This window comes from Lathamus discolor, chromosome 17, assembly GCF_037157495.1.
Source record: "Lathamus discolor isolate bLatDis1 chromosome 17, bLatDis1.hap1, whole genome shotgun sequence".
Lineage (NCBI taxonomy): Eukaryota > Metazoa > Chordata > Aves > Psittaciformes > Psittacidae > Lathamus > Lathamus discolor.
Genome location: NC_088900.1, coordinates 3,464,124 through 3,490,057, shown reverse-complemented (window position 1 = coordinate 3,490,057; position 25,934 = coordinate 3,464,124). Strand labels below are relative to the sequence as shown.

Sequence of the window (25,934 nt, the reverse complement as noted above, 5' to 3'; positions counted from 1 at the left end):
TTCCAGGGATATTACAATTCCTTTTTCCTCTTGAGCCCCACAAGGAATTAACTCCGCCTTCAGCCCCGCTGCTATTTTACCCCATTCACTTGACTTAGAACACAGTAGAAACGCCTGCTCCTGTCCGTCTCAAAGGCGGCTCTTAAAGGCTGACCAATACGCTCAAATCACTGCTCCCCACCCCTCATGGGGGACCCTCACCACCATCAATCACACAGGAGCACCATTTACGAAGGATTACAACACATTTTATTCCCACGCAGCCGTGTCACTGAGTACAAACATAAGACACAAACACCAACACAGACAGACAGCCCCCCCCACAGGGCCATTCACAACTGTCCCACCAGGCACCCCATGCCAGTGGACCCTGACCCTGCTCTCGCCCTCTAAAACCTCTGCCTACGGCACACTACACAAACATAGGAGGGAATTCCATCCCTTATTCCTCTGGCTCTCACTCCTGCCCACCAGAAAACACCTCTTTGCAAACACTGGGACTGGCGTTTCACCACTACAGCACAGTAACGAGCTTCCCAGACCGGCAGGGACAAGCTCAGCTTTCCACTGCATCCTCAACAACAGCTCTGCTCTGGAGAGCCAAAGGGTGACATGCTTCCGAAGCATCATGACATCCAACAATGATGCTGTGCTTCTCTAGCCCACAACCCGTACTGCAACACCTACCTCTGGTTGAGTCCGTGCACTCACAAGGCACTGACAGCAGCTCCTGAGGATGATGAGTACCCCATGTGCAAGGGGACAGCACACATTTCAGCCCACCCCATGCTACCAACAGGGGTGTGGGCCACCTACAGTGCATGCTATAGGTAGGGAAAGCCTGGAAATAAAACCCTCTGAAGTACCACTTTGTTGCCAGAAACCTGCAAAGAAACCTCTCAAGTCCCATACTGATGCCAGAAACCTGCAAAAAAGCCCCCCCTAAGAACTCCTACATTGATGCTAGCAAACATGAAGCTTTGGCCTTGATGTTGTTGCTGCTCCTGCCACATGCCATCATCTTCATGTCCGTGGCCGTACTCTCTCCAGGTCAAGTCCCTCTGTTGCTTCCGTGTAGGAGGATGGGTCGGCAGCTGTTGGCCGCTGTGCGGGTGCTGTCTCCTACCCTACAAAGACTCAGGCTGACGTGAGAACAGTCCTTGGCTGGGTGGCAGAGCCGTGCCTACGAGGTCAGGTCCCGCAGAGCTGCGCGCAGCCACAGCCAGAGCTGGGCTGCCACCAGAAGGGTTGCTTGAGCACGGTGCTCCTCTGAAGAGCTGGAGGCTGCCAACACAACGACACCCCCCACATGAGCTGCTGTCCTGGCACATGCACACTGGGCACCTCCATCCCTCAGATGCCACACTTGTCCTGCAAACTGCGCCGGTCCTGCACTACCAAGCACCTCTTCTCCATGCGAATGGTGAGAATCCACCTCACCGCCCTCTGCATCCCCCATATGTATGACACACTGCACATTCCAGCCGCGTTTACCACCCTACTGACCCCTACAGCCCCTCAGTAAAGGGGGCTACGCTCGCCCAACTCCTTTGGCACCATCCCCAGTACTTGCCCCTGCAGCTCTTGCCGTCCCCTTGCAGTGTCCCCGTCACACAGCTACACAGGGGTCCGTCCGCTCGGCTTGTGCAGATCTGCTCACAGCCTCCATTGTCCTCACACCAGTCTGATCCTGGGCATAAAGAGCAAAGGCGAACACCTGAGTGATGCTCCAAAACCCCAAGCCCCAATCCTTGGCTGCTTAAGACCCCACTCCCACACTTGCTCCTATAATAATGGGGCCCACACAAACATGCCCATTACCTGCTGGATACACCTTCCCATTACATGGACATGGGAAAGATGCTAGGATGTGGCTAGGCTCTCGTCATCCCCCATGACCCCAAAACTGCATCTAATCTGACGCTAACAACCCTCAAAGTGGAATACACACACGAACACCCAAAGCATGGGGCCACACGGCTAGAAACAGAACGCTCCCTGCCCTTACTACCTGCCCTGCTATCCTGCCATCTCCTTTGTGACGGCCACAGACCCCTACGAGCACGTTTTCAAGCAATGCAGACCCCTAATGTGGCCCACATACATACACTCATTTGGCCAGCATCCTTCCCTTGGGCACCCTGTGGCACACCACCAGGCTCTGCACGATGGCAGACAAACCCCCGCAGCCTTCCTTGGGGTTACACACACTTACGCTTCCTCCTAATAGGTCCCACCGAGATGATCTGCTCCTTGGTCTCCTCAGCGAACGTGCCGGCCATCCTTGTGTGCTGAGGGCAGTTCTGTGTGGGGAATTTATTTATCCCCATAAATGCTGCTTCCATCACTCTCTGCTCATGTCCAGCCCCTCTCTGTTCCCCTCCGGTCAGCCCACTGGGACCCAGGGACCAGGCTCAGAGAGCACTCTTTCTTCCCAGTGCCTACAGGGACACACGACCCTCCTGGTCCCAGCATCTCCGGCCACTGCAAAGCGAGCCACCCACCCCTTGGCCCTTGCCCCACTTACTATTTTGCAGGAGTACTTCTCCGAGTCGCAGAGGGAGACAGCGCAGTGGAGGTGAACTTCATCGTAATCCCCAATGAACTTGAAGACGGTGACGTGGAAGCGACACGTCAATGACACCCCATTCTCCTCTATGCCAATGGTGTTGTCCTTCATGTTTTGGCACCTGTGCAAAGCTCATATCAGCCCTCCTAAGATCAGGATGCTCTCTTGAGGGCTGCCCTTGTCCCCCACAAGGCCCGTTGCCATGTGTCCTGCTGTGCCTGATTCCTCTGGACAAGAGCCTTGTGCCCTGCCTCTATAGCATGTCCCCTCTCAAGCACTTCTGACTTCACCGTACTCCTGCTTCCCCTCAAGCCACATCCCCCTGTCACATAGAGAAGCCCTGCGTCCATGGCATTGGCCACACAAGGAAGCCTGCTTCTATCCGCAGCTGGGACTCCATCACACAACCATACCCCTTCAAGCACCCTCCCCAGTGAAATAACACCACACCAAAAGCCAACAGCGCATGCTGGGCAGCCTGGCCCATGGCCACTCACCCTCCCTCGATGATGAAGTAGCGCAGCTTGTCATTGCTGTCCCGTGACGGGGTCGCATAGCACTTGTTCAGCATCAGGATCAAGTGGTTGGAATCAGCCCCGACAACAAAGACCCCCACGTAGAGCACATCCCGGGTGGTGAGAACCACCTCACCCTGCCGGTAAGGGTGCTTGTAGGACGAGTTCTTGTACAGGGCCATCTTGGTGGTGAAGCTCCCTTCTTGTGTCGGCACCGTCAGGTTAATCACACTAATGATCAATAAAAAACATACCAGCTGGGATGGAGGAAAGGCTATGAACCCCCGACTTGGTGCCTTGCCATGGACCCTCGCCATGTCCCCCTCTGCTTATGTGCTTCTGTGTCTCTGCAACAAGAAAGACTATGCAGCTCATCCTGGCTCCTACCTGAGCATCGGCCGCACGACCGAATCCAGGGAGATCTTGATATCCAGCTCGTAGGCACAGGAAAACTCCACGTTGATGGTCCGGTCCCGAGTGATGATGTTGCCCGTGTTGTTCGCACTCTCGATCCACACCGTGTTCTTGTACACTATATGCGTGCTGTTAGACTGCAGAAGGAATGCAGGGAGTCATTTGAGATTACCTTTCTTTGCTTCCCTGCTCCTAATGAACGCCTCAGCCCCTAAATGAGCTGTGTGACACCGAGGGCACCCTGCCCCACTGCTGCCTCTAGCCAGAAAGGGTACAATATGGTAGGACTAAGAACTGCTAGGCTAGTCCTCACTCCTGACCCCCACCCCAAAGTACCTCCTGAGCATCACTCACTGATGCACACCTCAATGCCCTCACCCTGGAACTGAGCTCCTTAAGTCCATGTGCTTTGTGCCTAGCTCACCTGCACCAGATTGCCACAGTTGCCTTTGGTGTTGTTGATCTGGAAGGAGATGAAGTCCTCCCCTTCGATGCCGGGGCAGTGGCGGTCATTGACCCGCACGCCTTCACGCTCAAAGCCCAGCTGGAAGAGCTTGCACTTGGAAATAGACACCTCCATTTGGGCAGCTTTGCAGGTCACCTCCGCATCAATGATGTCGTGGGTGGCTAGAGGAGAAGACAAAACAGCTTTGCATCACCACATATGGCACCACAGGTCTGGCTCCCCTCCCCACCACCAGAAACGGGCCAGGATCATCTCCTCCCTGTCTGACATCCCTGCTGCTCAAAGTGCTCCCGAGTCAGAGATGCCCATAACGTGCACTCCAGAAAACCCACTCCTTGCTCCCGTCCTGAATGGTCACAAACCCCATCTTAGCAGACGTCCTGGTTCCCAGAACCCCCCTTCCCAAAGCCTCATCATTACAACAGCCGAATATGCACCCGCGCTGCTCGGTGCCGACCCTGCAGCCGGGACCAAAGGACTCACTGTTTCCATAGGGTGGGGGCTCGATGCAGCCACACAGCTCCCCACCGTTGTCCAGCTCACAGCTGCGGTTGGGGCAGTCGGCTCCTACACAGGGATCTTCCACCACTCCTGCTAAACAGCACAAGACAGCACAAACACGATCTTTACTCTCAGACGGTAAAGCAGGTGCCTCCAACCACCACAGGACACCCCCCTCCCACCGCCTGCAGTCCTAATGGGACCCGGATCCCTCAACCCTGGCTCTCTTACAGCAATTCTCCTTCTCGATCCACTCGGTGCCCAGGATGCCGAAGGTGCGACACGCCTCGCCGTAAGCAGCCAGCGAACCGCATAGCTGGACCCTCTTGTGGTTGTAGCAGCCATCCAGAAAGCAGGACTCGTAAAAGGGCAATGGGTCCAGGAGGCCGTAGCAGGGCTGGAAGAAGCCTTTCATGTCGGTCAGCTTCAGGCAGTAGCTGTCGCTCTGCAGCTCCTGGATGTGGACGTTGTCGCAGGAGGCGGTGTACTGCGAGTACTGCAGCTCGTTGCAGCTGTGGGCACCGGACACATCGCGGAGGCCCCCGTCGCAGCCGCCCCGCTCCCGCTCCCGCCCAGCGGGGAAGGGCCGTCCGACCGCTCACCTCTTCTGCATGCCGTTGGTTTTCCAGCTCTGCGCCAGCACCACGCTGCTGACCGCCGGCTTCCCCCGCAGCGTCGCGTAGTCGTCCGTCCGGTCGCCGTTGAAGTTGCCGCAGAGGCCGCACACCTTGTTCTGCAGCCGCTCCCCGATGGTGATTTTGATGACGTTGAAGCCGTTGTAGCGGATCTGGATGTCGGGGCTGGAGTCGATGACCAGGAAGCCCTCCTGGCTGAAGATCTTGGTGGAAAGCCCCGTGACGAAAGGGATGCTCACTTGGCTGCCGTTCACCTGATGTGGGAGAGGAAACAGCACTGGTGACCCTGCCATCCTTTCTGCCCACAAATGTGAGTTGCCCACAGATGGCTCCATGACTACCTCCCACTATCCCAGCTGTGAAAACACACCATATTGTCTTTGCCAGGGGCTGGCGTATCTTCCTCCTCCTTCTTCCAAACCTGATGGATCACTCTGATGGCACTGCCTCCCTTAAATGCCCCCACAAAGCTGTGCCATAAAGGGAACCCTACTTATGTGCAGAAGCTCTAGCCTGGTACTCATCACTCACAGGAAAAGGCCACAGATGGTGCCCTTCAGAGACTGAGTGATGCTGCAGCATCTGTACCTTTTGCCAAAAGGACAGCTTCATCCGTGCCACCAAGAACTGGATGGGCATACAACTACAAACCTCCACAGCTGCCTCAACTGAGACATAAAACCACTGACAGAGCCTTCCAGCGCTCTCACAGATACTGTCGTGCGGCCCTATGTGGCATCCCGCTCCCCACAGTCCATGTCCCTGCTCTGGAGGGGGCAGACGCCCCTGCCAACACCTTACCTTGACCGTATTCCTGTCACTGATGAGGATCTGCTCCTCGTTGATGTAGAAGTACACAGGGGAGATGATGGTGAGGTTGGGCGAGGACCACTTGTCAAAGTTGATGATGAGCTGGAAGGAGAAGTCGGGCAGCTTCTGGCAGATGGTGGAGAGGACGAAGGCGCAGTTGGCGGGGAAGCGCAGGAAGGCCCCGTCGAAGGTGCGGAAGACACCGCCGCCCGCTGCCAGGCAGAAGGAGCTGCGGGTGCTGAAGCAGCCGCGCACGCCGTTGCGCAGCCCGCACTCCTCGTCGGACTTGCAGTGCCGCGGGTCGCACTGGATGAGGTTGCGTCGGAAGCAGCGGCACCGACGGGTGCAGTCCCCGTTCCAGAAGAGCTGCTTGGGCTGAAAGAGGGACCCATCACAGGCCAGCAGGGCTGCGGACCTCTGCCCTACCCTCTGCGGACACTTGGGCAAGCAAGAGCTGGCAACGAGGACAGAGGAAAAGGTGCAAAGAACACGCTGGCAGCTTGCACCTACCTTGCAACATCTCTGAGACCCACAGGCATGAGGCAACTGCCTGGCTCCCCTGCCACCACAACTTCCCTCGCCTCTCATACATGCACAAAACCACAGCAAGCTAAATAACTCCCTCACCCCTTTCTTGCACCCTGCTGGCTGCCAACCCATCTGCTAAGGTCCCCATATGACAGTACCCCAATATTGGCTCTTTATGGATGATTTTGCCAGACAGAAAAACTCGCTACACAGCACACTATGGAAGGACATCCCTCTTCTCTCTACCCCCATACCCCCTAGACCTGTGAGAGCCCTGTGCTGCCACTGCATCATCCCGTCCCTCACCGACAACCTCAGTTTCTATCACCAGCATGGTACCAGGCTCTTGCCTTGTGGAGTTACCATTTTTCCCCACTCATCTAGGAAATGTAGTTCCCATAGGCCCTCAGATCAAGGCTTCCCATGCTGGCCCTCCTCACACCAGAGTTCAAAAAGAGTGGCCATGCAAGCCCAGCCTTAACACAGGGATTACGGTCCGCAGTTCAGAGGAGGACCTGGGACACTGCAGGACAGCTTGGCCTCAGCAAACAACCCACATGGACTTCTCTATGGATCCTACTTCACCTATCTCTGCCTCCAGTCAATGCATATCTACCTGTTCTGCTCCTTATTCTCTGCTCACTCTTGCTCAGTGCAAAAGCACCAGACTTCAGAGCAATCCCCAAACATGGCCATGGGTGCACGATGCTGGTGAAGGAGAGGACCTGTCCCTCCAGAGCACTGAGGCTATGACCTTGGCAAAGACTCACTGTGACACTCAGTACCAGCCTGGCCTGATCACCATCCCTGCTCAGGGCCCAGAAATATCATAATGAGGGTGGGAGAAAGCCTCGAGGAAAGGACACGAGCAGCGTACCTCATAGTATTTGCCATCGGAGTAGCAGCCGCAGTTGTGGGGAAGGATGCAGCTCTTGCCATTGAGGACGTACCCAGGGTCACACTGGCAGCCCTCCACACAGTAGTGGCTGCAGTCACTCTTCAGCCGGATGGCAGCGCATCGAGGTTGGCACAGGGACACGCAGCTTTCGTAGTGGCTGTTGGGGGGGCAGCTGATGGCTGCAAAGGTACCAGAGGACAAAACAGATGATAGATCAGCTCCCTGAACAAGACCAACCAGGCAGCTAGCCTCACATGGGGCTGTAATCCCTGCTGTCAGCGTCCCTGGGTGTATAACTCCCTTGCCAACATAGCAACACTACCCAGAGAGGGACCTGAAACTCCTGGGCATGCAACTGAAGGCAGAAGGCAGCCTTCATCCCTCTGTCCTATGCCACTTGCCAGCTGCATAGTCCAAGTCGATGTAGCCCAACGCTTCTCTGTACTCACCACTGTCTCTGAAGTCCTGCACCCTGGCTCCCTGCTCTCCCACAAACAAGCTTGCTCTCTGAGACCAGACTCCCTGCAGGAGGGATGCTCATGCTGGCCCTGGCACCTTTCAGGCAGCGTACCGAGCCTCTGTGCTCTCTATACAGGGATATGTTTCAGGGCACGTTTTCACAGTGTGAAGCCTGCAAGGGATGCTGCCCATGCCTGAGCAGGACACTTCTCCCTGTGCCCCATCAGGGGTAATTCCTGGCATCCAGGGTGCTGGTTGGCAGCCTCAGCACCCTGCCCTGTGAGAGCAGTGCCTTCTGAGCCATGAGTTTAGCTTGTTAGAAGGCACAATGACATGAATTTAATTTTCAGTCTTGTTAGCAAAGACAATTGCTTCCCATCAGATTTGCCAGACAGATCAGCTGCCAGGGAGGCTTGTGTCCCCCGCCCTCAGGAGCCTAATTGAACATCACATCGTAATCTTATTGACAGGAGCTTGTGGCTTCATTAGAGCAAACACGTACTCCTGGCTTTGAAACCGACTGATCTCATTTAACAATGGAGAGGGAGGCTGATACCTTCTGAACCTGAGGCTTCTCCCTTTCCATCTCTGCTCCTCCTCCTATACCACACGCAGTTAGTAACAACTCCAAGAGAACACGGTGCCCCAGACATGATACCGTACCTCTGCCTCAGGTGGCAAGCATGGGAGGGAAAAGCTGCCAGCCCTACTGGTATAGCTTTAGTTCACCACTCTGTTGATGGGCCCCTTATCTGGCAGTAAAAGAGGATCCCCAAGGCCATCTCCAAGCAGTGACCATGGGGACCCTGGACACGTCTGGGTCAATGGCCTAGAGGCAACGGGTGACTGCTGGTGCTCCACGTGGTGCTCTTCGAGCTCTCTACAGGCTGAGCTACAGTGGACAACCCCAGGAAGCACCTCTAGTGCAGGAGAACCCGGTCGCAGGGCGACACTTACAGCATGAGGTGAAGTTCCTCCAGCCCGTAATGGCAATGCCCTGCGTTTGGCACGTGCTGGCGTAGTTCTGCAGCCAGCTGCAGGCTGTTTGCATGGCTCCCCCATCGACACAAGTGTCAAAGAGGCAGTTCTTGTAGAAGAAGCTGGGGCTGATCTTGCTGTGGCATTTGGCAAAGACACCGCTTTGGCTTGGGATGAGGCTGCAGAGCTGCTGGGGTTTCCAGAAGCCTTCCACCTTCCCGCAGGCAGGGCAGCGGTCACCACAGCCCACACGGCAGAATGCATCCCTCTTCACCCAGCTCTGGACAAAGTCGGTGATGCTGGCAGCTTGTGCACCGCCTGCAACCACTAGGTCATCCTCTGGGTTGCCATTGTATCGGCCACAGAGGCCATAGGTGAGGTTCTGGAAGCCACGCGGGATGGTGACAGACAGGAAGGTCTTCCAGTCGTACACCACCTTCAGCCCAAAGTCAGTCTCGACCACGATATGAAAACCAAAGGCAAAGATGTTCACTTTGCCCTGGCCCAGCTTCAGGGGCAGGTAGAGACGTTCATCATTGACCTGCGGGGAAGGAAACAAGATGCACCGTGAGTGGGATTGATAGTCTGAGCTGCCGCAAGAGGACACGAATGAGGGCAGCTCAGCACTCTCAGAGCAAGGCCCCTGCTGGCCTTGCCTATACACCAAAACAAGGCAGCCAAAATGTAAGCCCCCTCCCAAAAGCTGTGCCAGGCAGCATCTTAGGGACGAGCCCAAGGGTATTCACTTCTATATCCTCAAGAAAACCTTGCAAGCCATACAATGCCTTGTGCCTAGGGAATCGCTCCTCAGTTTGGGAGCTATGGCAGGGAAAAATAATCACAGTCCTTGTGGCCTCATACTCACCAGCACAGTGTACTTGTAGGCACGGTGGATGACGATGTTGTAATTGAAGACCTCCACTTCGACTTGTTTCACCCACAGAGCCAGAGAAGTGTCCCGATCCTCATTCTTGGCTGTGACAGTGAATGCTGGGAAGGTATCTGAGCGCTCTGCCCTTGGCCAGGCAATGGTGGTGCACAGGACCAGCGCACAGCTGCTCTGGAAGTCAAAGGAGTAGCCATCAAAAGTCAGGTAGTGCCCATAGCCGGAGATGATGCAGGAGGCGTCAGTGCGGACGTGGCAGTAGTAGAGGCCGTTCTCCTCCAGACAGTACTCATCATCCTTGCAGGAGACGTTCTCGCAGTAGACGCTGTTGTCGGAGCCGTTGCAGTAGCAGAGGAAGTGGCAGGCGATGTCCATCCAGAAGGTCTGGTTGGTGGCCAGCTGGCGCCCCTCGAAGTTGCAGCCACACTCCCCACGGGGAACGCAGCGGCTGTTGCGCAGGGCAAAGCCCTCGTTGCACTGGCAGCCCTCTGCGCAGGTATCCGTGCACACGGGGCCCGTGGCCAGGGTCTCACAGGTCTCCACGCAGCTCATGCACTCCTCGAAATGGCTGTTCTCCGGGCAGGTGAGCGCTGCAGGACCGACAAACGTGGAATGTGAGCTCCCAGCTCCAGCAGAATGGGACGGAGGAACAGGCAGAAGATGGGAACAAATAAGCAGTGACCAATTTGGGGGAAGGGGAAGCAAGAAGGGAAACCAGCACCTTGCTGATCACCAGTTCTTCCCATCCCCTTTGCAGCACCCTCCTCACATCACAGCCCTGTGCCACTATGAGCTGACCAACACCTCCTCTCTCTATTTCAAAGGGCTCCTGAACAGATGCCTCCCTCAAACCTCCACAGTGGAGACAGGGGCTGCCTCCCCACCATGGAATTCCACACTGGGGATTTTTCACGTTCACTTCTGAATTGTGTTTTCCCATCAACGGCAAGTTTATAGCAACAGCTGAAATCAAGCGTTATTCAAATGATCCTCTGGTGGTGGCATTCAGCACTGTCAGACACCATCTGCAGCTCTGGAATGCTCCTACACCACATCATAAAACTTGTGATGCCTCCCGAAATGCCACCCTGGAATAGTTTCGCTGGGAAATCTGTCTCTGCCAGCACGAGCACAGCTTAGAAGCTATTGTTAGTACACAGGGTGGCACTGCCTTGCCTTCAGGCTCGTGACACGTACTCATTCCTACTGCAATTCTTCTCCATAGGCTACATGAGAACATGCTCTGTATGCGCCAGGCTCCCTGACAGCAGAAAGCTCTACTGGGCATAGCTCTTTCTATAGCAAAGCCAAGCTTTGGTTGACTGGTAGGGAAAAGAATAGGAAAATTGTCCCAGAGTGCCACGTTTAGGCACTTCTGTCCCTCCCCCTTCATACGACTTCGGACGTCTAATGCTGCCGTTAGTGCTGTCAGGGCCTACCCCCCAAATAGCCCTTCTCCTATTGAGTGTCTCCCAACATGGCCACAGAGGAGCACACTGTGGGTCCGGGGTACCCACCAGAAATGACAGAGGAGGCAGGGGAGAGCCTGAACACCACAACATCCCATAAGAAAAGCAGCTCTGCCTCTGTACACCCGCAAGCGCCTGCCAAAAACACTTCACCCAAGGTCGGTGGGGTCTGCATCCCCTTCTCCCCACCCTGGATACTTAAAAGCTTTGTTGGACTCACGGCAAAAACTGTGGCTCCTCCACTGGCCAACGTCCACCTCTGCGTTCTTGCAGGCGCTGGCGTAGCGTGCCACCGAGTCACACAGCTCCGACAGGTTGCCCCCGCTCTGGCACAGACGGAAGAGGCACGTCCTGTAGTAGGCTGAGACGTTGACCACGCTGTGGCACTCCAGGAAGGAGCTGTTGGTGGGGTCGTTGATGATGCCGCAGTTGGAGCGGCTCCTGTAGAACTTCAGCAGCTCCGAGTCGTTGTTGCAAGCCTTGAGGAGGTCCCCGCACTCCCCATTGCAGATCTCATCAAACGTGGTCCAGCTCTCCAGGAAGAGCTCCAGGTTGTCCGTGCACTTGCCCTTGGGCAGGCAGAATTCATCACTGGCATTGCCATTGAAGAAGCCGCACAGGCCTCCAGTGCAGTTGAAGTAGGTGGTGGAGAGGCGGATCTCCAGGAGGCCTGAATCGTAGTAGCCAATGGCCAGGAGCCCCTCTGACTCCATCACGGTGCCGTTGTCACTACGGTAGATCTCCAGGCGGCCAGAGGGGTGGAAATAAGGCAGCTCCACATCATAGCCATTCACCTACAATAACAAGCACATCTTCAGAGCGAGTTATGTGACTGCATGGCTGCTCCTGTCTGCCAGCCACACCACACTGAATACACGTGTCATGACCTGGAGCCAGCCTCCAAGACCCAGAACTGCCTTTGAGTGAGGGCATACAGCCGCTTCCTTGCTTTTTGCCCCATTGAGAATGTTCTTCCAGGATAAAAACAAGTTGCAGGAATCAACTGCAATGCAGTAGTCCCCAGAGCTGACACAGCAAGCAAACAGAATAACAGCGCTGTGACAACTCTGCACCTTCCCATGGACCCACACAGGGTTCCTCCAAGTGCCACCATGGTGCCAACCTGGGGGAATAGACCAGTGCCATAGACTCAGAAGCCCTTCTCCAAAGGGACATGGATCACACTTGTGAGCTACTGCCTCCCCACCCGGCCCTGGGAGGGACCACCTTGATGGCAGCACCTTTACCTTGATCTCTGACAGGCTGGTGCCTCCAATCTTCACCTCTTGACCAACCACATGGATCCTCACCACACGTGGCCCATTGGGAGCAGATCCGGGCTTCTTCTGGCTGATGTCCACCTCGATGAAGTCGGGTTTCTCAGTGCAGGTTTTGAGCAGCGTGTAAGAGTTCTCCAGTGGGTAGAGGAAGGCAACACCATCAAATGTCTGCAGCACCTGGTTCTGCCCCACTAAACATAGAGTCTCCCGCTTGGGGTAGCAGCCCCGGTAGCCGTTCTCAATGGCACAGACCTCTCCTTCGGGACAGGTCGTGTTAAAGCACTTGGCCTCGCCGCCTTCCTCGCATTGACACTCCACTGTGCAGTCTGCCACTGCCCAGAAGGACTCCCCGATGGCGTAGTACCGGCCGTCCACGTCGCAGCCGCACTTGTGTATGGGGACGCAGCGGTCGGTGCTGAGGACGTGGCCCTCATTGCACTCGCAGCCCTCGGCACACGGGGAGGTACAGGCCAGTGGGGCCGTGAGGTCTGAGCACGTGGCAGGGCAGCTGCTGGCACACACTGAGTAGTGGCTGAGCTCTGGGCACTGCACAGCTGTCACTGTGGGTGCAGAGGGGAGACAAACAACAGGAGGACTACGTTACAGAATGGTTCAGAGCTACCTGTTTCCTATTGATCCACAGCAGTGACAATGCAGAGTGACCCAGGAGCCCAGCTTGATGTTAGAATTGCCCCCTCCACTTCTCTCCTGTGCCTCCCTGGCCATTCATCTCACAAAACAGCCCCAGAGCCACTGAGTCACCCACAGCTATTTAATCACACAAGTGTCCTTGTTCTGGTCCAGCCTCCATCACTCATCATGGCTGATGCGTGCCAAGTTTCACTGGTGCAAGAGTCTGATGCCATGGAGAGAAGGGACCAACTGGCTCTGATCTGACTGCCTTCATCCTGGACAACTCCCTCCCCTGGATTTCTCTCCCCTCATCTCACGCACTGCTGGGTAGACTGCTCCAGAGGGGAAGACTCCCGGCCCGAGCACACAAACACTTACTGCATCCCGTCTGGGTGCGCCACTCTCCCACCGAGATTCCCAGGCCCTGGCACACTGCGGCGTACGCTTGGATGGCTTGGCACAAGCCAGTGCCGTTATCCCGAGCACCACAAAGGTCATAGACGCAGCTGTGGACGAAGGCAGTGGGGTCCACTACAGCACTGCACTCCCACAGCGGCCCACCACTCTTGTTGATGAAGCCACAGTATTCAGAGGTGAAATAGAGCGACTCGGTGGCAGCGTCGCAGAGGCTGCAGTTCTCCAAGCACCCGGATGAGCATTTCCGCTCGGGATGTGGCACTTGCCAGCTCTCGCCCAGCTCCGGCACGGATGTGGCCAACCTCCCGTCTGAACGCAGGGCATCATCCTCAGGGTCTTTATTGTAATTGCCACACAGACCGCATGTGGCGTTGATGTACGTGCCCGGAATGGAGACGGAGGCATAGTGTTGTCCATCATAGGTCACCAGCAAGCCAAAGTCAGTCTCCAGGGCTGTGGATAAGCCGCTTTGGTAGACTTTTATTGCACCCAGTTCCAAAGAGATGGGCAGGGACACCACCAAGTCATCCACCTGTGGGAACAACACCAAAACACTAAGCTAGCGCATGAAATAGCAGAGCCCTCATACTGGGACACAGGCAGGAGATGTACAGCCCTGTTACGGGGTCTTAGTGTCAGGGACGTGCGCAGGAGGACAGCCATCAGTAAGCCAAAGGTATTTTCCACCACAGATGTCCCCTATGCCCAGTCCCTGAGGGATGCAGAGGGCCCAGAAGTGCTGTCCCATGCTCTCCAGGCTGCCATGCAGTCTCACTACCACCTAGGAGGAGCTGACCCAGCAAGTTCTCGCCTTTTCAGTGGGGCTCTTACCTTTGCTTTCCCAAAGCTGCCCTTGGGGAGGACGATCTTGTGCGAGTAGACCTCTACAAAAATATCCCTCAGCCAGGAGACGGAGGAGCCGCCTCGGTTCTCGTTCTTGGCCTCCACGTTGAAGTAGGGCAGCTGGGAGCCTGGCCAGCACTGCCTGGTGAGGAGGTAGGAGCAGGAACCCTGGAAGTGAAAGAGGAAGCCGTCGAAGGTGTGGTAATGTGGATCTCCGAACACCACGCAGGTGCTGCTCTCCACCGGCACGCACTGGAAGAACTTGGTCTTCGGCTCGCATGCTTCAAAGGGGCCGCAAGCCATCTCCTGGCAGAAGATCTCATTGTTGAAGTCCAGGCAGCGGCACTTGGTGGTGCAGTTGGCGTTGTCCCAGAAGATCTCCCCTTGATGGAGAAACTGCCCTAGAAAGACAGAGATGGAAAAAAACCATGCTAAAAAGAACAGACTTGAACCGCACCGTGTCAGTCCTCAGAGGGGTCTGCCAGCCCTCCAAAGCATCCTGCTGTGGGCTTCTTGGCTGCTTTCATTGTGCAGACTCTCAGCAAGAGCCCCTCAGCAAAGCACTGTGATCACAAGCTTCATTTTCAATCTACAGTGTGGCCCCTCTTTAAGTACTGCCCATGCCGCAAGTCCATGGGATGGTGCGAGTGCTGCCCTGAGCAGGCTGGCTGACTTGAAGGCTATTCCTCCTGCTTTCAACACCTACCACCCTCTTTGTGCTTCAGTATTGCAGGACACAAGCCATTTGTGCTGTTTCCTGAAAGGGAGAGTCCATTGGTAAAGCTTGTGCCTTGTGGAAGCCATTTCCAGCACTGTTACTGTACTTGTGTCATCCTTCAGCTTTGTTGCCATCCCCACAATTCCTCCATTCACATAACTTCGCCAGTCGAAGTGCGAGTCTGCCATCAGCTGCCCAGAAGCAATTTATTCCCATTCAGAAAATGCTCATAGTAGTTACGAAACCAAAGAGCTGTTGATAAGTAATTTCCACACCATACACCAGTGACGACAGGAAATGATGAGTGATCACACAGCAATAGACTGAGCAGACTTGTTACACAGCGGCACTATAAAGGGAGGCAGGTTTGTCTGGTGAGAGACATGAGAGGCAGAGAGAAGACGGGAGAACAAGGGTGGCAAATACCCATGAGAGTTTCCCTCTCTTCCATATGGCTGCCTTTCACACTTCTCATGTGCATGGCTTCCACCGTGCGCGTTGCCTGAATTTACCTCTCCTAAACTTTTTGTTCTCTTCCCTGCCTGCTACAAAAATAAGAGCTACTTTCTGCTTCCCTGCAACAAACAGCAGCTTTCCTTGGCAAGACCCACTAGTGAGGGCTCCTGTGCCAACCTTCCTGGTGTGGGTTTGGGCACACAACTGCTACCAATGCCACACACTGCATCACCTCTTGGAGAGGACTGTGAAACACACATCCAGTGGTGGGTCTGTCCATCTTCATCACCCACATAGCTGAGACAGGCTTTCAGCCCCTTCACCTTTATTCCTGGGGTCAGTAGCTGCAACAGTGGGACCTGAAACCTCCATGGGCTCTAAGACCCTTGAAGCCTCATGGACCTTCTTTAGTACAGTCCCTGACCGTAGAGAGGCCAAATGTCTCACAATGGTGACATGTCCAGTGTCCTTTGGCAAGTGCCAGTCCTCTCCTGCTAGAAGGACTCCTGGATCAAAGTTGATGCTCCTGACATTTTACTTATCAAATGGTAATGCAATAATGTCTCTGCAGCAGAGCCCCTGTGCAGTCACTGTGGGCATCTATAAATCCCTTTATATCCTTATGCTGTCAATGTCACATGCATGAGCAGGGACACGGCATTTCTCCTGCCCCCAGAACCCGATTTTCTTCTGCAGAAACAAGAGAAATGGGAGTACACCATGAGCTTTCCTACTCTGGGGGCAAGAGGAAATTGCTGCGCCCAGATCTTTCCCATTGCTGCCATCAGCATCACAGAGAAGAATCAGTGGCAGGGCAACACACTCAGGCTCCATCTGCCCTTGACTTTGGGTTAGGGTCTTCTGGGCCCCACAAATGGAGGCTTACAGCAGTACCATGTTACTAAAATCCCAGGAAGGAAAACAACCTAGCACCAAAGCTTATTTTGCCAGGTGATCGTGTGCTGCATGCAGCAGCTCAGACCTTGCTCATGGTGTTTCTGTCCCAACAGCTGCAGCTTGAGGGGATGCCTTGGCTCTAAGCAGTCAAGCACCTCTCCACCAGCACCCCAAGAGCATTACCTTTTGCTACACAGTCCCCCAAACCTGAAAAAGGGCAATGCCATTTCCCCCTTACCTCTCAGGCTGCAGCCGTTGGCTGGATCTATTTCTCTGGCATCTATCTTGAAAGCCCAGCGCCCGGGGACATTGACGTTGGTTGTTTCTTCAATATTGACTATGTCTGGGGTTCTGGAGCCGGGGATGCTAAAGAAGTTGGTGATATTCCCACCATTAAAGCCAGCCTAAAACAAGTAAGAGAGCAAACTTCATTACACATCTTTGGTAAAGTGATGCTGCATTTCCACACTCCTCTGTCCCCCACAATAACTCCTGACTTTTAAAGTCTCTTTTCAGAGATTTCAGTTTTCAGGTAGTTTGGATGAGAGTGAAAAGCTTGACAGGTACTACAAGCACTATGGATGTATATTTACATACCTATATACACATATATATACATGGAGCACTCGTCACCTGTGCCCAACAGTGAACTTGCAAGGCCAGTGCTGGAGATGTTGAGGGACTGAGTGTGCTCAAATACACTGGGAAAGCTACAGGCAGCCATCTGCGAGCTCAACAGAGATGTGGATATGAGAGTGAGAGCCTCACCTGGGCCATCACCCCACCGAGGCCAGTTAGGGGGTCCCCTCCACTGGCTGTCCCTGTGGTCCAGCTGATCTCATGGTAGTTAAATATGGCAAAAGAGGACGCTCCATCTGTGATCAGGACAGCTTGAAAAGTGTTTACCTGTTGAAAAACATGGGCACATTCACAAGGTGATGCTGCTTTGCTCTCGCTGCTCACCTGCCCTTCTGACACGTTCATCTCTAGCATCATCTGGGTGAGACGCTGCAGGAGAAGACCTTCTTAGATCCAACTTAACGCCAATAGATGGCAGCATGAGAATAAGCTCGTGGGGAAAAGCGGTCGGCAGGATTGGGGTTGTTAGGATCTGTTATCTTCCATTACCCTATCTTAGCTTCATTCCTCACCGCCTTATCTTACCCGCTTCCCTTCCACGTTCACATCCTACAACACTGTTAACGGTGCATTACATCCAAGTCAGCCATGGATATTATGAGCTGCTTTGCTTGGCTGACAGATGCCCTTGGTACCTGCTAAAGCTGCTGCTCATTCTTCCTTTCCCTTAAAATGACTCTGCATTTCTGGCCCCCCAAACTCTAGACACATTCAGATGACTGCCAGCCTAGGCCCCGGGCTGGGACAATATGCTTTGCCAGGCAACAAGGGTGACATAGCCCCAGGCTCAGAAGATAACCCCAAGGTCAGAAGATGCCTCTCCCCTTGAGATACCCCCTCTATCTGTGCAGATCCAACTGGGATACATCTCTCTGCCTTTTGCATCTCCCTGCCCTCCCCGTCCTTGCCCAGCCTACACCAGTCTGCACTGGGACCATGCCATGGTAAATAACTGCTCCTTCTGCCTCTGAGTGAGCAGGTTTTTAGCAGAGGAGAAAGCACGGGCTGCCCCCTTTCAATTACTCAAGAGCAGCACTAGGAGCCTGGGCACTGCAAACTGTGAAGGAAATACAGCCACAGAAACACAGATGATATGGGAGAACACACTGATGGAACCATCTCGTGCTAGAAAGTGTTGGGGCTTACCCTGTCAGCAACCCCCAAGCACTGCAAGCAGAGAGCTTTAAAGGTGAGCCCAGGGACCTGCGCTCACTATTTGCATGCCACAAGGGATGTCACTTCCAAGGCACATTAGGCTCTTGAAAAGGGAGGCAAAGCAGCCTGTAGGAGCTGTCAGAGAGAGTGAGAGGTGTGGGAAGCGCTGCTTCACAGAGCTGCAAACGGTGCCGTTCACACCAGAGCAAGCGGAGCGCAAGCTAAGGGGAAGCCATCATTTCCGTTCCTGCATCCTTTCCCTGGGATTCTGCCTATGTCTGGTTTCCCGTTCACCACCTTGGCACGCTTGCTCACCTTTCCCAAGCCTTTTCCCATGGCCATGAGCTCAGAAGGCGCTAACACAAAGCAAGATCACTTTGATAGTACAACAACAGCTCTTCAACGGAGCAAACACTGCTCCCTCCACTCAGGTGCCTCTTAGGGGGTGGTGGAGCTGAGCAGGTACCAGGAGGTTTACAACGTGTGGTGCTCACAGTCAAACACACATTGAGAGCACCCTGACCACCTAACGGGACTCTCACAACTGAGCCCGTTTGCTCAGGTGTCATTGAGGGACAGTAACGGCACTGTCCCCGAGGCCACATTCACACAATTGCTTCCTGCAGCTTTTCTGCACTGCGATGAATTCCCTGCTTAAGTTGCATCGTGCTGCTCCACGTGCCAACCCGGAGCCCTGGCTGCTATTGAACGGGAAGGCTGCTCTATAACAAAATAAATTGCATTGTGTTGCAAATGTAATTCTTCAGGCAATACACGAATCTCTATATTGCTTGCTGTCTGCAAATATATATATATGTATTATTTTCTTCTGCAAGCGCTGCCAGGACTGGCAAAATATATGCATTAAATCTCGAGCCTCTCTAGCAAATGGAAAAGAACTGAACTGATTATCAGAGCCAGCTCCTTGAGACAGAAGACGACAGCTTTTGGCACATAGGCTAATCCTAAACAACCCTGTCCGCAAACAACAGCAGTGATCCTTCGCTCGCTATCTGTGTCCCAGGCTTCCACAGGGTCCCTACCAGCAACACATTGGTGGTCTGGCATGGACCTCTTGACATCAGCTGTGGCTGCAGCTCACATGTTAACTAGGCTTTTAAAAGCTGTTCATGCCCTCAAAAGCATCACACTGCTGTCTCCAAACTCCAAGATATGTCTTATACTTGTATGGAAGTAGAGGAGCTGCCATGACTTTAACTCTCTGGTCAGCCTGGATCAGGCCACCAATGCAGGCAGGCCAGTTGTCATCACAAAAATGCCATCAGTATTCCCTTTGGCTTTTCCCTTTCAATGTCTGAATAGAACAGCCACTCAGCCCTTTTATAGATGCCCTCACCACCCTCTTGGATTAGTGCTTTGGAGAGAGCACTGCAGCCTCTGCCACAGAAAAAGGCATCATGATTTGAAAGGAAAAGGGTTTTTTTTTTTGCTAAATAAATACATATTAAAGCTCCCATTTTCTCTTTCCTTTCTCCAGCTCCTTGGAAACTGTATTACTTCCAAAACTTAATTTACCACAGATTCCTGCTCCTTTTCTGTTGGAGCAGCCCTCCCTCCTCATACAGGCAAGGAGCAAAGCTTGTTTCAAAGCTCATTGCAAAGATGCTGGGGCAATGCAAGGTGAGCTCAGGGTGCAAACCAGAGCAAACTCACGTTGGATCCTGGATAGAAGTGGGCAGTGGGGAGGGAAGGGCAAGTTACAAAATCCAGCCTCAAGGGAGCAAGAAGGGAGCACAGAGCAGAAGATTCTGACCAGTAAGAAAATTAAGGGCATCATAGAATCATAGAATAGTTAGGGTTGGAAAGGACCTCAAGATCATCTAGTTCCAACCCCCTGCCATGGGCAGGGACACCTCTCCACCTCTGCAGCCTGTTCGTTCCATCACCAGTTTATCCTGCACCCCTTCAGTGGACAGAACTGATCCAGCACAAGAGCAAGTGGGAGCCTTGAGTGGTTATGTTGTGACATAGCTACTGTTCAATGCCAAAACTTTGGTTCCATTATAACTGACTTTTGCTTGAGGTCCCTGTAGCCTCCTGCCTAAACAGCTCTATTCTACCGCTGCAGAAGCATAGGCAAAATGAAGGTGCCATACCACAGCACAGAGAAGAGGGAACTGAGGAGCAGGAACACAAAGCGACTCAGTTCATGCAAAAAGGCCAAGACAGCTTTATCCATGTATAGATAACCTCGACCATCAAACACCACCCATCAAGAAGCACAGCAGATGGCTCTTACCGGAGTCGTGCTGCTTCCTCCATAGAAAGTGACTTCCTCCCAGGTGACAATGAAGATCCAGGTGGCCGAGAAAGAGGACATGCCCTTGAAGTGCTTGCGGATGTCCTTGGAGGCTCTCCTCAGCAGCTCGGGGTCCGTGCTCTCCCTGTAGTAGATTTCCCCCCGGATGCCATTGTGTACATCAGCCCAGAAGGGCGCGACGAAGGCCCGGCCGTCCGTCAAGGGGAAGGCTTCTGGTGTGAACTGGCTGACGAGGGCATTGAAGGAGATCACCCCATTGTTGTTGACCTGCACGGAGACCCGCTTCTGTTTGAGCAAGCCTCTGCAGGGAGCAGAGAGCTGCTGGTTTATCAGGTGGGTAACTTGGGGCAGAAGGTGTCTTATGTACTGAGAGCTCTGGGTTTACCCAGCTTCGGAGAGCAGCTCTGCAGCACTGAAAGACCCTGGCCTATGACACGGGTGGCTGCAGGGCCAGGAAGAAGTCCCCTTTGCCAGGCTTTTGCTGTGCTTTCATCTAAGAACACAGCAGCCCATCCTTGTCTCAGGTATGGGTCCAAGCCATTGCAGTCATGTTTTGCCCTACAGGTCTCTGCATGTTCTTATTTCTTGTCATGTAACAGGAATAATGTTCCTTGTGTCAAGGCCTTAGCTTTGCTGTACCATTTAATCACCTACAAAAAATTTATTGCCTTTTATATTCCTTCCTCATGAACATTAGCCCATTAAATATACCTTTGACATTCTTAATCATAAAACCTATCAGTTCATGAAATCTAAGAACTTGTCAGGTAGGTGCTAATAAATCTTCCAATTCCTGATGACAGGGAGAGAGTTTAAAATGCAGCTGCTAATGGCAAGGAAAAGAATAAAGGGATGGTCTGCTTCTTCACTTACATAAACGCTCCTGTACGGGGCTCCAAAGAAGACGAACGGGACGGAGATCTTGATCTCTGGAGAGCTTCCATCATCCACTTTGGGCGTTTTGGTGTCGTTCTGCCAGAACGGATACAGACTCTTCATGGCGTGAGCTGGAAGGAGAGTGAGGAGAGAGACCTTATGGCAATGCCAGGAAGGTGCTGGGGTTGCCTATCCCCTGATATTGACCTCCTGTGAAGAGCAAAATAGCTGCCTTGCCCTCACCTCCTTCCCCGGTGTGGATGTGCCACAACAGCTCCACAGTTTGCTGGCAAAATGAGGTTTTCCTGCTAAAAAGCACTGTCAGGGAACATGATTGCCTCTCCTAGAGGTATTTCAGAAGTTTTGATGTGTTTCAGTACAAGCCTGACACTTTCTACCAGAATTAAATCCACCGACTGCCTCGAGTTGCAAGCATGCACTTCTGGCCCTAGGGCACGTGTCCTTTGCCATGGCAGCCCCTACCTGATCTCTGCTGTCATCTCATGGCCTGTTCCTTCCAGTTAGCGACTGGTGTGGCTCATCACAGAGCAAATGGGGACTTTGCTGGGTTTTCCTTCCCCTGCTCCCCTCTTTGCTATAGAAAAGCAGTAGCCTGGACTCACGATATACAACCTTGGCTGACACGAGGCTCTGAACAATCCTGGCTCTGTTCACCTGGATTCAGGACATGCTTTGGTTTCCTAGCCCATACCCTGCACTGTTCAGGGGCCTCCGGTTGAGGACAGCTTGCTCTGTGCCCCATTACGGATGCAGGAGGAGCGCTCCGTGTTGCCCAAGCTCTCTCCTAGTCACCCTGAGGATGCTCCCTGCCTGGGAGCAGGGAGTCTCCATCTAACCCTTCTTCACAGGTTCAACTGCTTCAGCTTCCCCTTGGGAAAGGAGACAAAAAGAAGCCTGGCCTAACCCACTGGCATCCTGACTTCATAAGACACACACGTGCCCCACCAGATATAAAGGGAGGTGGTGTGTGATGGTGTCCGAGCTGCAAGCCTGGTTTCACAGGTATGTCCAGAGGGCCACAGCAAAACTCCTGGCTGCTAGCTAGTAAAATCAGTCATTTCACAGCTGTAATGCACCTGATGAGTTATTACAGCTGAGGCTTAGCTATGAGACAGGCATTTTACTTCTTTAAACTGGAAACTCAGCAGAAACTTCAGCACTACTGCCATACTTTAATATGCATCCCCTCATCCAGCCAAACAGCCCAGCAGGCCCCCGCTGGTTGTGATTTTTGCCCTGGAGGGCATTTCTTGAGCTTGCCCCCACGCCAGGCGGCACACATCTGCCACATTACCCACCCTTAATACTGGTGGTCCCTCCCTCCCCATAGAAAACACTAAGTTCAGCCTGGGTCTTGCCCTTGCACCAGCCAAGGGGCTGTGTGTGTTTTCCAAGCTCTCTGTACTTCCCAGCACAGCTGACCAGTGCTGGCCTCCCAGGCAGGAGATACTCACCTTGCTGCCCTGCAGTTATCACCAAAAGGGCCACCCAGGTCCCGAGAAATGATCGCTTGTTCATCCTATGGGAAGGAAAGAAACCCGGACATCGATCACATCAATGGGAAGCCCTGGGTGATGCCGAGTGCCATCACTTCCTGAAGCCACCGCCATGAGCATGCTTCAGAGACTGATGTCCCTCACCCGCATGGCAGGCCCTGGAGAAATGCCTGCTCTGTTCAGTGGTGTAATGAGATTTCCCTGGTGATAGCAGCAAATAACCCTGCGGGTACCGGCAAAGTAAGCCCACAGCCACAGGGAAGAGCCCCTGCTCATGGCACGCAGTGTTTGCAAGTTGTAGATAGCCCCTGCTCTCCGTGGGCTGTCTGTTCTGACAGTTCAAAAGCAATTCCTTCCTGATGTACCTAGCGTGAGGACGGACACTTCAAGAGCAACAGCTTTGCACTGCTCCAAAGACAAGAGCCGATGCAGAGCTGAAGCGTGCTCTCCTGGGTAAGGGGCTTCAGGCACCACTTCAACTGATGCTTTGTGCTGGCTGCTAACGCAACAATCACCATTTTTGACAAGTGTGGAAGAAGCACAAACATTTACACAGCTGGGCAACTCCTTGCTGTACAGGAATCAATGACAGAGAGAGAAACGGATACAGGGCTGGGAAAATGAAAGCGAAATCCTGCGCCAGCTCTAATTCCTTCTGTGCCTAATGCAATTTGTTACTCATTATTAATTCAATAGAAACTATCGCTCAAACACCTGCTTTGATTACTTTGCCTGTCGCTTTCCCTTCATTACATGCAGGCAGAGCTCACGTAGAACTCCCAGGAAGGTATCGTGTGCTCCCAGCATGTGCGCGCCCGCCGGATAAGTACGTGATCAGCTTCAACACAAACTCTGTCTATGCATTATGTACAGCCTTAGTTTCAATACCTTTGCCTTCCCCCTTTATACATCCCATGCATTTCAGTTGCGCGGACACACTGCCCGCAGAATCTAGCGTCTCTTTGTGTTCTCCCTATAGGTCTGCCTCAACTGCGTGTGGGGATCAACAGATCCAACTCCTTCCAAGTATACCTACCTACATGCATAATGCATAGAGCACAGGACTACATCAGGGAACACGCCATCATCTGTGGCACATCCCTTCCACTTGTCTCCCACTACCAGGAGCTTAGAAAGCATGAAACACAGTGGTAGGAAGGTTCCTCCCTGCTTTGCTGCTCCTCAGCATGCCACTCGCATCAACGCGGGCCCACAGCAACTGTTTTCTGCACTGAGAAAAATTCAATCCACCAAGGAAAAGTTTTACCAATTTCCTTATCTTCGAAAGACAAGAGGAGAATGACAGAATCTTACATAAATCATAAATCTGAGTCACTGTGGATTCACTAGCAGAGACTGGGCACGCAATGACTACAGGAAGCTATGGCAGTCAAAGAACAAGAGCTTGGGAAGCATGACAGACAATACAGAACGTACTACTTAACATACCACATTCAAAACTACAAAGTTTTAGGTATGGAAAAGAAAATTACCAACCTGTTTTGTAGATAGAGGAGCAATCTAAATCTGAAATCTCAGACAGATCTTGGTAGACCGGGGAAAAATCCTATGTCAATGGAGAATGCATCCCGGTCCTCCTTTGCCAACTATTGCCGATGACTGAAACGGTGTCTCAGTCCCCTTGCTCTCGCAATTGTAAAGTCTGTTTCCTTCAATGCTGTTCCAGGGCTGGAGGAGTGTTGAGTTGCAATCACAACTGTTGCCTCTATTGATAACCAGCAAGCTAATCTGCAGATCAGATTCTGGCCTGGAGAGGGAAAGAAGCCTCTTTCTTCCCTGAAAACTCACCCCCCTCAGGTGGATTCAGATGGAAATGCCAGCGAGCCGGAGCTGGGCTTGTGGCTGTGCTGCTCAGCATCACTTTTTGCTGAAGGGAAAAAAAGAAACCAACTCAAAAGAACTGAGCCCCTTCCTCCTTTGTGTAAGTGAAAAAGCACGCCCATCTATATAATGTTACAGGATTAGCATTAAAGAGTGCTAGGCTTAAAGCGGTGTTCAAAGGCAGTGCCCCAGAGTTCCAACTGAGTTACTTTTCCATCCAAGTTTTACTTTCTGTAACTTACTTCTGATTTTACAGGTGGGAAAGGGAAAACTTACCCAGTGCAGCGTGCTCTCTCCAGATCCGCTGGAGACGGCTTCATTGCTGGTCCTGTTTCCATCCTCTCTGGAAGGATTCTGCTTGATCCAGTGGAAAGCTTCACTGGGGGGCTGCTATGTTATTACCATTTTCATTCTAGCAGCCTCCAATTCCACAGGGACATAATGGGCTGAGGGAGGATGCTTTCCACACCCATGGTCACCTGAGCTGAGCAGCTACCAAGGATGCTTATTGCTCCTCAGGGCTTGGTGATGGCTGCTGCTTGGTGAACCTTTCAACCTGTGCTGACAGGCTGGCTCCCTCACAGCCAGGGAAACACCATAAGCCCCAGAGAGTGGTACCTGCCAAAGGTCTGCAGGCTCTAAGCCTCAAACTGTGTTACAGAGACCAAGGCTCTTCATCTGTAGCCTAAGAAAAGATCCCAACTGCTTTCATTTGATTCCCATTGATGTCAATTGAGACAGGCAGGGCAGCAGCCGAGAGGGGATGGAGTCCACAGTCGGCAGAACCCTGTGCTACCCACACACATACTCCCTGCCCTTCCATCAGGACAGGAGGGGACAGGAATGCCAGCAGCCAAACTGGAAGCACCTAGAAGCCCAGGAGTCTTTCCCCGGACCCTGGGTGCTCCTAGAAGTGTGTCTAGCAAGTTCACCCCCAAAGTGCTGCACCTTACCTCAGCAGTTTCTTTTAGTACATCAGGGCACCAGGCAGCGCAACCGCCTCCACAGCACATCCCAGAGCCTGCTTGCTCTGTAGACCCCAGCATGGCCTTGCTAGTAGGAAGCTTCCTTTTTTAATGCATTTTTCCCCATTTCTAAACCAACAACTACTTTATGAGGGCCAGGACATTATAAAGCATTGACTGGTTTTTCAGGGGCAGATTACTTCCAGCCTGCCATGCCATGCACCACGGCTTTTCCTTTCCATCCCATACAAAATGTGAATGTTACCAGCCACAGAAAAATCAATTGA

The 25,934-nt window shown here is 53.2% G+C and overlaps 1 protein-coding gene across 1 annotated transcript; it reads right to left on the bottom strand.

The window, feature by feature from the left end:
* Positions 1-226: 226 nt before the first annotated feature.
* TECTA (tectorin alpha) lies at positions 227-25,459 on the bottom strand. The gene is made up of 25 exons (XM_065696910.1): positions 24,959-25,459; positions 24,338-24,728; positions 22,799-22,863; positions 21,321-21,454; positions 20,427-20,714; positions 17,141-17,278; positions 16,611-16,776; positions 14,290-14,702; positions 13,420-13,990; positions 12,376-12,968; positions 11,349-11,922; positions 9,639-10,249; positions 8,753-9,314; positions 7,316-7,515; positions 5,902-6,285; positions 5,068-5,354; positions 4,697-4,977; positions 4,448-4,558; positions 3,923-4,125; positions 3,472-3,635; positions 3,067-3,315; positions 2,528-2,690; positions 2,216-2,303; positions 1,574-1,690; positions 227-1,284 (listed from the first exon to the last, which is right to left on the bottom strand). The coding sequence occupies exons 3-25, from the start codon at positions 22,860-22,862 to the stop codon at positions 1,184-1,186; spliced, it is 6,462 nt and encodes a 2,153-aa protein (XP_065552982.1). The 5' UTR covers position 22,863; positions 24,338-24,728; positions 24,959-25,459; the 3' UTR covers positions 227-1,183.
* Between the last annotated feature and the right edge of the window lie 475 nt (positions 25,460-25,934).

Bases quoted from the DNA above. Each gene is read 5' to 3' on its own strand.
- TECTA (XM_065696910.1), bottom strand. From the start codon at position 22,862: ATGAACAAGCGATCATTTCTCGGGACCTGGGTGGCCCTTTTGGTGATA. The intron at 4,559-4,696 runs GTAAGAGAGCCA...TGTGCTGTTTAG, and splicing joins GATCGAGAAGGAGAATTGCT to CAGGAGTGGTGGAAGATCCC. The intron at 3,316-3,471 runs GTAGGAGCCAGG...ATTGATCATTAG, and splicing joins GTCGTGCGGCCGATGCTCAG to TGTGATTAACCTGACGGTGC.